An 11,204-nucleotide genomic window follows, 5' to 3' on the forward strand; every position below is an offset into this window, starting at 1 on the left:
AATGCAAAAATAATTCTTATTTTTTTCAATTAACTTTTGTGGTAACAAATGAAATTTATTAAAAATTGGGAACTCCAACCCAGAACAGGCCCATCTACTATATCCAAGCCCAAGAGGCCCAGGCCGCAAGGGGCTCGTATCCCTCCCTCTCAGCCCAAAGGCCGCATCTGCATCCACACCGACGCCCAACCACCATTTCCGCCGCCCCACTCTCGTCGTCGTTCCGCCACCACCAACGCGCCTCCTTAGGAGTCAAACCAGCGACCGATCGTCCCTTTCCCCACCTCACACCAACTGGTAGATCTGCATCAGGATTCGATGCAGTCGTCCCCCAGCACCGCTGACAACCGTCCATTGAATCCGGTCCACCAATAGCCACGACGACGCCACGACTCTGATCCCAGCCTAATCCAACTCCGAACCCAACCCACAGCCACGGTGCAGTCACTCCATGCAGCCAAGAAGGGCGAACAAATATCCCCCAAACCCAGCCTATATCGGATCCTGATACGATTTTTACCTCTAAGGGGGACCCTCTCTCTCTCTTTTTTTTTTTTCCCAGTCAGCACAAGAAACTGACGTTAACGATGTTTTGCAGGGTAACAGAAAATGGACGGCTTGATATGCTCCACATCTTCAAAGCCACAGATGAACGGTAATCAGGGCCACGTGGATAACCACCTCAGGTGGTTTCCAGAATTTTCCAGCAAATAATATCTCAGAAGTCCTAGCAGGGTGATTGATTGAGTCATTGAGTGATTCAGACCAAAAGGAGAGTATTGAGGGAGGAAGACTATCAAAATAGAATAGAGGAGAGAGGGTAGGGTTAAAAATTTGAATAGGTATTATTCTAAAATCAGAAACACAAAGAATATGGACCATTGGATGGTTACGTCAGGAGAGGATCTGGGGCTACAAAGTACAAACAACTTTCAAATAATAATTATGCATAGAAAGCCCATATAATAATGATACACTATTCTATAATAAAAAAGGCTCAAGTGCTTGCCTATATCACGGAAGATCTGAAAATGTAGACCACAGATCTTTGTGATATATCATTTTTTCCATTTTCCAACGTGAAAGCTCCAGAAAGTCCTTCATTTCCCACAATTATAATCCCCCAAAAACGTCGATTGATAGGTGACCGGTCCTTTGTCGGCCATTCTGTTTTTGAACCGGGGGCTGCGATGAGTCACCACCCACCAGACATGCATGACATGATCAGAAGAAGAGGACGACTTAGAAAGTCTCCTCTCGAGTCAATATTCAATAACCAAGGTCAGTTTTAATATTTTAGAGAAGTGGTGCAAAAATTTGAATGAAACTTTTCGAGTTAACTTTCCATTAACACTAACAAAAAGCTGGTCCCTTCTTGGCCTGGTGGCCTTTGCTTTATTTGTGAAGACTACTAGGTCCAAGGATCGACTGGCATCACCAAACAACAAGAACCAAAAAAAAAGCATGATGTTGTACCAAAAAAAAATTCATATACTCGGGCAAGATTGATAGAACCCCGGGCCGCCCCTGTCAATAGCAGTAACAAAACCAAATTCTCTGTCGTACGTCTTAGTCCCACTACCCAGACACCTACTTTCCTCTCTACTTTGTTTTAATTTGTAAAGATCCAATAATGCATGTCCGGCCAGCTCTCCTTCACGGCTTCCCCTCTCTATTTAGCCAGCCTCTGCCATATGTTCTTGCCTCGCTCTTTTATATTTTGGGAGGTAGGCATCAAGGCATGCACACAGTCTTTTCGAAATTTCTTATATAGTCTTTGTATATTTGTTTAATTGCAACAAAATATACTTCCTTTTCATGTGCTTCATACTTATATTACTATGATATTCAAGGTTTTCTGGCTATTCATTTTGGTATGTAACTGACCAATATGATATATTGCAGGTTCGTGCTTCGAAAAGCAGGCTCGATTGGGCGCTTCACTGGGCGCTTCACTTCCCCTACATCCGTTCGAGACTTTCACACAATGCCCAGAATACTTGCAATAGTGAGAGACTGGTTTCAAAATTACCGCTACTTTTCCAAGGCTACAATATGCATCCAGGGTATTAACTAATCTGATGATTTGTTATTCCTTCCTTTTTCATATAATAATATTGTTCAGAAAAGCAATTTTGAATTATTACTTTACTTCCCTGAAGCATTTTTGGTGTTCAAAATTTCCAGTAGCTTCTGTAATTTCTTCTGTTTCCTTGTGATGCCCTAAAACGTACAGGTTTGGTTTTCAGCCATAGCTTCGCAACCCATGCCATAGTATCTATATTGATAACGTACCTTACGACTATGTGGAAGTATCCACATGCTCAGACAGCTGTTGTAGTGATGAATATGCAAGATGGGGTATTAGACATTATGGTCATTATCCTCGCGCATATTCCTCGCACGTACATCGGTTTGTTTAGGGTAATTGCCACCACCAATGCTTCATATATTATTGTAAGTATCTTTTGGCTCATATCACACGCACGTACAGGCCTTTTTTATTCTAATTTCTTTGAATTTTTGTTTTTGCTTTGGTCATTCCTTTTTGCTATTCTGTTTTAAAGACTGCTTTCCTTGAGCGGGAAATAAGCAACCCGCCCACTCATACTAATGATAACACTTTCTTTTAAAGGAAAAGAACATTTATTCAACCAACTTGAAAGTTACAATTGTTGGGATGAAAGAAATTAGTATCAACATATCTAGACCCATTCATGCAAAATTAACCTCGTTTCTTTCTATTTTCCAGCTAACCCACAAAAATATGATAAGGAGTAAACTCCGAATCTTTAGACAAAGACTTCATAGCTACTTCAAAAGAATTCACAAAAGAAGTGAACGTATCGGATGCCAACTTCGGGTAAAATGACGCCCTCTCTAAGTCTCTAACATCACAACACAATTAACACACTACCATGCTGCATGCAAAGGCGTTTCAATGGAACTATGGCATCAAAAACAATATTCATCGTCTTCAATAATTCTCCTCTTACTCAGAGCCCTGCACGGCATAAACCCCTCAGTAAAATGTACCATTTTTGACAGTACGTACCTTGTGCTTCCATAGATGCCTAAACAAAGCTGTCACCCTCAGGCCAGCCAATATCCACTCTTGACTGTGTGCTGACGACCATTCTAATTAAAATTGCCAAACAACAACATCAGGTGTAGGCAGTGGCGAATCCAGGATATGAAAGTCGTCTAGGCTAATTAGAAGTTCATTTTTTTTTTCCACCCAGTAGGAGACTCATCCTCAGACCTTTATTATTTTCAATCAAAACATACAATGGAGGGGACATAAAATCAAACTCCGTAAATTATAACTACAAGCATACGTACATTTATTGTAAAACAATAATAAACTAACTAAATCGTACCCTCTGAGGCCCACTCACTTCAAACCCAGCAATCACATAATCATTATTAATGCTATCAGCATGCCTGCAATTGCCAGCAAGTCAGCCACTGACCTCCATCGAAATGCACAAATCGGAATTTAGAATAGATTCATGAGATTTTCCCAAATCGAAACTTAGAGTAGGTTCATGGGATTTTTCCAAATCAGCACACCAAGTCAGGATCTTCTAAAATACTAACCGATTCATCTCCCTCCAACTTATACTAACTGCCCTGAAGCATAGGAGTAGTTTTGAAATCTAAAACGCGCAGGGACAGGGGAGAGGGCTACTGTGGCAATCAGCAATTGGTGGATAAAATTCTGATGTTAGTCCCCACTTCCCATTGATATTAATATATATATATATATATATATATATATATATCCATCACTCCATCTTACAATTTTCTAAGACAAACTGCTACTCGCCCACTCCTACTCCTGCTGCTTCTGCTATAGCTCTTTCTTCCTCGTCCTCTTCTATCTCAGAAATTGCTTCTCCCCCACTTTCTTCTTTTAGCTAGGTTTTTCTCCTCCTCCACTACTACTATCACTACTATATAATATACTCTAGCAATTTCATAAGCTTTGACAAAAGCTAGATTGGTACTGAGCTAATATATACAGCAAGAATAGATATTTTGATCGGTCATGTCTAGCAGAAGGTCAAGGCAGTCATCGGGGAGTCCATCGATCAAAGATGACCAGATCATCGAGCTCATCTCCAACTAGTGCCACACTACCGTCAAGGAGACGAGGACCCGAGGACTCGAGGGCTCGAGTTAGTCGAGTAGCTGCATATAATTTTTCTTCTTGGGGGCTAGTATGGATTGAAGGGAAATATACATATACTTAGAGTTTTTTGACCAAAATTATGTCTAGGCTGCAGCCTAGACAGCCTACCATGTGGTTCCGCCCCTGGGTGTAGGTGATCTTACCAATGGGATTTTCAAGATAGCCTCCCTCTGGCCACTCTGGCAAAGTATTGTTCCAAAAGTCGATCATCACGCTCCTGATGCAGTGATAAGTGCTTCAATCTTCATCTCCAGCTCATGCTTGCCCGAGGCAGACAGGCAGTAGCTTGAATTAGTCCAATTCTGGAACCCACGGGTCCTCAACAACCCTAACTTTGCTACCATTACTGACTCTCCACCTTACTCCTTTCAACAAGAGTTCGTTCCCCCCACATGAACGACCACCACAAGGATGGGTTCTTCCCCGGCCCATTTTCACCTGCAAAAGCTCACACCGAGGGGCGAGGTTGATATTTAGCTTAAACATCATAGCAACCAAAGACCTTGGATTAGTGATTAATCTCCACCCTTTTCGCAACCAAGGGTTTGTTGAATCTCGTCAACTCCTTAACGCCCAATAACCCTCCACTCTTTGGATAACAAAGCTTCTCCCACTTCCTATAGTGAATCCGGTCACCGGCTAGAGGTTGCTAAAGAGGTTGTCGGAGACTTTTATTAAAAATTTATTGGGGCGCAATAAATTTTACTGGGGGGCAATAAAATGTTTATTAGGTATTATTTGGGGGGGGGGGGGAATAAAACAGAACCCTGGAATTCTGTCACCAATTCAGAGGTTGCCGAAAGTTCACAAAGAGGTCATCGTAGACTTTTACCATCTTCCAATAATTTTTTTATTGGGGGACAATAAAGTTTATTGGGGGCAATAAAAAGTTTATTAGGTATTATTGGGGAGCAATAAAACAGGACGCCGGACTCAGGTGGTCGGATTCCAGGGCCGGTAACGGGAGTCCCGTGAAGTCTCTCTCTCTAAGTGACAAAAGGAGAGAGGGCAAAATTATTCTTAAAATAAACAAAAAACAATAAAAAAAAATAACTTGATTGGGTATTAGGGCAAAAAATATGTAATTTATTGGGTAAGTGAGAAATCCTATAAGATGTTTGGATAAATGAGGTTAATGTAGCTCAAATTTGGGTAAAATGACATTTTCCCTGTTTATTTCGTGTAAGTACAACTTTAAAGTCATGCAATCCACTACTGTCTGTTGCACCACAAAATAAAAAGCTATAGTCAGCAAAGAAAAGACGTGAAATAGATAGAGCACCCTTTGCAATAGAAATTCCATGAATCCACTAATCTCGTTTCGCTTGCCGAAATAAAGAAGAAACCTTTGGTGACAAACAAAAATAAATATGGAGAGATGAGATCCCTCTACCTTAATCTTAATCCATCTCAAGGTATAATTCTGTCAAAAGGCCTCCCTAGCTTGAATAAGAAATGAACAAGTTACGATATGCACATAATTTAAAAGGAAAAAAGATAAATCTGCCGAAAAAATCAATCACCTCCATCATTTTTTTTTTTCAAAAAAAATAACAAATTACATATAAGTTATTGACAAAAGATGACTTAACAAATGTATCATTTAAAGATTGAATTAAACATATAAGGACTAAATCTTACAAATAAGGATAATTCGCTATCCGCTTGCCACATTTCATGAGTTAATTTACTTTTTTACCCTTAACTACTTCTTTTGACTTCTATTAAATCTGACAAACAAAGACAATCTGCTCTCAACTTGCCACATATCATGAGTTAATTTACTTTTTTACCCTTAACTACTTCTTTTAATTTCTAATCCTTTTATTTTCTTTAATCCAAGGTCTTTTTTGTTCAAATCCTGCTACTGCACTTACTGCACTCATACTCGTCCAGTTCTGCTTCTGCACTCATCATCATCTAATCCTGCTACTGTACTCGCTGCACTCATACTCGTCTAGTTCTGCTACTGCACTTGTCATCGCCTAATACTCCTACTGCACTCGTCCAATTGTGCTACTGTACATGCTGCACTCATACTCGTCTAGTTCTACTATTTGTGTTCTTTCTCACTTCAGTCTTTTCTTTTTAATTTCTTTTATTCTTTTTTTTTCCCTTCCTACCTTCTTCTTCTTCACACCCTTAACCCCCATAACTACCACCGAGCTCTCTCTCTCTCCAAGCTCAACCATCAATTCAATCCACTCTGGCCACGGGTAGACCACCTCCACCTCCTTGACCACAGCGGACTGCTCCAATTCCATATTGCCGATGGTGGGATAAATCAAATCAATCCTTCATTTTCACTCATTGACCCGTACCACTCACTCATATCTTTCAGGCGACCGTTCATCCTCTGCAAATACTAACAATCACCTAATTCATATACGTAGAAAAATAAAAGAAAAAAGCTTAAAATTTCATCAACCTGAGAACCTGAAATAGGCATTTTCACAAACACATAGAGTACATAAAAATCAAACCTTGGAATTGGGAGTATAAGTGTTAATTTCGACAGACATCTCGCTGGGCCAGAGAGGGGTTGAGATCGGAGACGGAGCGGCGAAGGGTTGGAGGGTCCGCGGCTACAACAATCTCAAGCACAACATTGAGCAAGAAAAGCTCGAATTTTCTGTCCTCTCTATCTGGCTATTCTCACAGTGACAATCACCACACTCCATCACTGCAACACTCGATCTTCCTGTCCTCCGCAGGTGGTGGTGGTTTGATAAAGTAGCCTTTGGTCTTCAACCCGTCGACGAAGGCCACCCACTCTAGCCATGGGTGGTGCACAGGGGCTTCGGTGCTACTGGCGATGACGGTGTCGATGGAGGAGACTACAGCGGCGGTAGAAGAGGAGAGACTGTAAGGCAACGAAGAGTTTGAGAGAGAGGAAGGAAGGAGGAGGAGGAAGTAAGGAGAGAGTTAGTCTGGGGAAATGGAAGAGTGCGATGCCGAAGCGAATGAACTTGGAAGTAGAGGACATGGTGCAGTGTGGGGTGTGGATAATGGAGTGTTTTGGGGTGTTTGTATTGGGTCAGTGGCATATACATAAATATTTCATCAAATTGAGCATTTTAGTCAAAGTTTTTTTAAAATTGAGAGTCAAGTTTGCATTATTTGGCTTTTGGGCCTGGACTCATGTCCTTATTTGCATAAATATTTTTTAAAGTGGGTTTTCTGTGTTTACATCTTTAGTCATGTGCTACTATGTAATTTTCTAATAAAAAAAACTCCACCACCCAATCATACACTTCAGCCATATCCAACTTTATTACCACCCTTTGTCTACTCTTTCAACCTCTTCGCTTAAGACAATGAATCGTCTCAAAAGCTACAATAATTCGTAAGTAAATTAGTAATAAGTGGCTCCTGATGTATTATTGAAATTGTTCTAACTTAACCACCTATGAGGTGTTAAGTTTTATTCGAAAGATTTCATACAATTGGAAATGATTTACTCACTTATAAATTATATTTTCTTTTGTCTATTTCCTAACGTAGAATTTTCTCCATTCTCCAACAATAACATTGTCATGCATTAACCTCCAGGGAAGAAACGAACTTTGAATTTCTGACACCACATCCGGCAGAACTCTTTCAACCAATTAGATAAAACTTTTGGAATCAGTTTATATTCATTGTTACAAAGGCTAATTGGCCTGTACTCCATCGCCGTCTTCAGACTTGTGATGAATGAGGGAAATAATATAATGATAAATTGATGCCCCCATACCATTACCATTTAGAACGTCACAGCACAATATAACATTGTAGAAAAATTCTTGCGTGGGGGCTGCCACGTGGTGGGGCCGTGCGGCCCTCTTATCAAAAATCTCAAACTTTTCCCTCTTTTTCGAAATTGCCCCTGATTTTTAATATGCAATATCCAAAATACTCCTGCTTAGGCATTGATTGACCCGCCCCACTGCCACGTGATGCGGGTGCCGTACATAAGACTCCCTCTAATATTATAACCACATCACTCTCCAAAATCTCTAATAAAATAATGTTGACTTACAATCTGGCCCAAGTGATCTCGTTTCCTTCATAAGTTTTGCCGCAACCTCCACCTCCCCTCAAGTGAAATCATTACACAAAAAATCTGCTGGTTGTGAGATACATGAGATTTACTACACCAAAAACTTCAGCCCACAACTCCCCTCCTCCTGTTCAAAATAAATTGCGAAAATTATATGTGAACTCAAGGGCGTAGGCACATTAGGGCCAGAAGGGTCAAATGACCCTTCTCAGCTTTTGGAAATAGTTTCTGATTGGTTGAAATTTTATATGTTTCCATGTAAATATTATATTTTAATATGTGATTTGACCCTTCTGACAGCCAAAAAAATTTACTTTAACAGTTTTAACCCATCACCAAGTAGTACCCAAGTGCAACTTGGACTTGCAAGACTCCAACATTCTTTTAAATTTCTACTATATTTTATTAATTGATCAATTAATCAATGATTACCCCATATTTATTTAGTTTTTTTTTTTTTAATTTCCTTTCTCCTAGTCATATTTCTATGCTGTTAACTATATTTCCCAAAGAATTCGTCTTTTGTCTTTCTCAATTTTCTCTCCCACGAACGGCAAGACATGAAATCAACTAGAGGGTAAGATTTGTTACCTTGTTAATAAATCACTTCAATTAAAGAAATTTCTTTAAATCATTACAAAGTTTAAATTTTTTTAGAGATTAGTTAATTTAATTTATGCTACCATGAAGATCATAAATAGTGATTTCTGAAACCAAATGGAAGATATGTGGATGAGTGGCAGTATCATTACATACATTGGGAAAGATATATTTGCTTGTATTGATGATGAAACCACCATGTATAGAGTTCAAAATAATTAAGAGCAATCATCACAAACAATTATATTTGGTTTGAAGATATCTGTTATGTTTGAGTATATTAGTCTATGATTTTCTTTTATCAAAAGAATGATATATAAACTAGTATATTTAAATTATTTTTTTTAACAATAAACATATGCGATTTTATGTTATTTCATAAAATTATATTTTTGTTTAATATAATCATTATGATTTGAAAAATGACCCTCCTAATTCATATTTCTGGCTACGCCATTGCGTGAACTCCATTACAATCTATTCCGGAATAAGACGTCATTGTCCCTGTCTCTATATTTAGCAAATTGATGGAAATATCGGGTATGTTTTTTGTGATAAGTTATTCTTGTTGCAGGGGCTTCTTCTGTTATGGCTTTCTGCTGGGTATATGAGTGACGGTACTGCATCTAGGGTATTCTATGGAGCTATGGTACTCGTAACATTAGGCGAAGCTGGGCGGTGGGCTGCTTTGCGAGAATTTCTGGATGAACAATATTCAAGAGAACAAAATCATGCGGAACGCACATATGATGAAAATAAGGATAAGAAAGAAGCTTTGTGGATGCTTCCTTGGTTTTTAGGTGCAGTGATTCCTCTTTTCCTTTTAAAAACAACTTGGCCACAAAGATTCATGATATCAACAATTGCAATGACGGTTTCTTATTTAGGATTCTTGTTGGGCTTTCCCTATTATTTCACTTACAATATGACTAATACTGAACAAGGCCAAGATGCTCGCCCAGAAGAAGTCAATTATCTAGAACAAGCACCAAGAGTCCCTGAACCAACAAGGTCAGGAAATGTACGGAGACTGATCAATATATTAAGGAAAGATGAACGTTTTCTCATAGAGGCATTAGCTATATGGTTAGCCTTCCTCCTTGCATACAGTGTTGTAAAGGCAGCAGGAAGCACGTTCTTTTTTCAACGAATGGATTACTTGGATAACCCTTTCGATAACTATGATCCTGCAGTCTATCTCAATGTGTTTGCCTCATTTTCAAAGTGGTTGATCTCATTTCTATGGAACTTAATTCCAAGGAATTGGAAACCATCGCGGCTGAGGATTTCGTACGGAATGGCTTGTATTGTGCTTTGTTGTCTTGTTGCTTGGCAAGTTGAGAGCTACAGGTTAAACACTACAAATATGAGCATCTTTTGGTTGGTTCCTCAGTTCTTCTATTTAGGAGTCATGGAAGGCCTAGCCATGTTTGGAATGATCGATTTTCTTGTTGATCGAGTGTCTGCAGGTGATAAAGTAATGGTCGCATATTATGGATCCCACACCACTGTGTTGATCATAGGTATTGGAAAAATACTTGTTGGTCTTAGTGTTTTGGCGCTCAGAGGAAGCTGGTTTGATGACAACAGCTTAGATGCCAGTCATCTTCATAAATATTACAGAGCATTAACAACCTTAACTTCTGTTGTCTTCTTCTTCCACTGTTGTATCGCCTTTTACTATTACACTAGGGAAGAATTACAAGATGAGACGCCTTCATCGGTGACAATTGAGATGGTGAATCAGAATCAGCCACAGATAGACCCGTCGCCACATAACCCTGATAATGCATTTACTGAGACGCTTGATGACAGAGTTGGGTTATCTTATTTATTGGGACAGTTTGTGGGTCAATGATTTAGCATTAAGAGAATTAGATTAATATTCGCTGAGTTTGGTATTCATCTTGGGTTGTGGTCGGAATTGTTTTCATTCTGCTGCGAGAATATGTAGTAAATTGTAGAACCATTTACATTAATGAATCATGCTTGTATAGGGAAAAGGAGTTTTGTTGTATGTAGTTAAAACTTCTTCACACATATAATCCGATCTATATGTTTAATAAAAAGAGTTTCTATTAAGACCTCTAAATTTTCTATCAAGACAGCTCCCATGCTATTTACACCTCTTCTTTTCTTTTTTTATACACCAAATTTTCTCATTAAACCTCCCATTAAATTACTAACATAGCCTTATTCATATATTTTATATACAATATATGGAAACTTTGTAATATATGGAAAATAGATGTTGCCATTATATTTCTTCTTCTCTTTTCTTGGCCGATCCTCCATTTTTGTTGAACCTCCATGACTTTTGATTTTTGATGCAAAAATATTAATTGCCTGCATACCCAGTTCAAGGTG

At 39.0% G+C, this 11,204-nt stretch overlaps 1 protein-coding gene across 2 annotated transcripts; it reads left to right on the top strand.

Annotated features, from left to right (window-relative positions):
- The first annotated feature begins 1,365 nt into the window (after window positions 1-1,365).
- On the top strand, window positions 1,366-10,934 carry LOC112191904 (protein NRT1/ PTR FAMILY 8.3). 2 transcript variants are annotated; one of them, XM_024331385.2, is made up of 4 exons: window positions 1,366-1,727; window positions 1,906-2,066; window positions 2,237-2,457; window positions 9,412-10,934. In XM_024331385.2, the coding sequence occupies exons 2-4, from the start codon at window positions 1,988-1,990 to the stop codon at window positions 10,693-10,695; spliced, it is 1,584 nt and encodes a 527-aa protein (XP_024187153.1). In that variant the 5' UTR covers window positions 1,366-1,727; window positions 1,906-1,987; the 3' UTR covers window positions 10,696-10,934. The 2 variants fall into 2 exon arrangements, with proteins under 2 accessions (XP_024187153.1, XP_040371959.1); XM_040516025.1 differs by lacking the exon at window positions 1,366-1,727 and having other exon boundaries at window positions 1,734-2,066.
- Window positions 10,935-11,204: the final 270 nt, after the last annotated feature.

This window comes from Rosa chinensis, chromosome 3, assembly GCF_002994745.2.
Source record: "Rosa chinensis cultivar Old Blush chromosome 3, RchiOBHm-V2, whole genome shotgun sequence".
NCBI lineage: Eukaryota > Viridiplantae > Streptophyta > Magnoliopsida > Rosales > Rosaceae > Rosa > Rosa chinensis.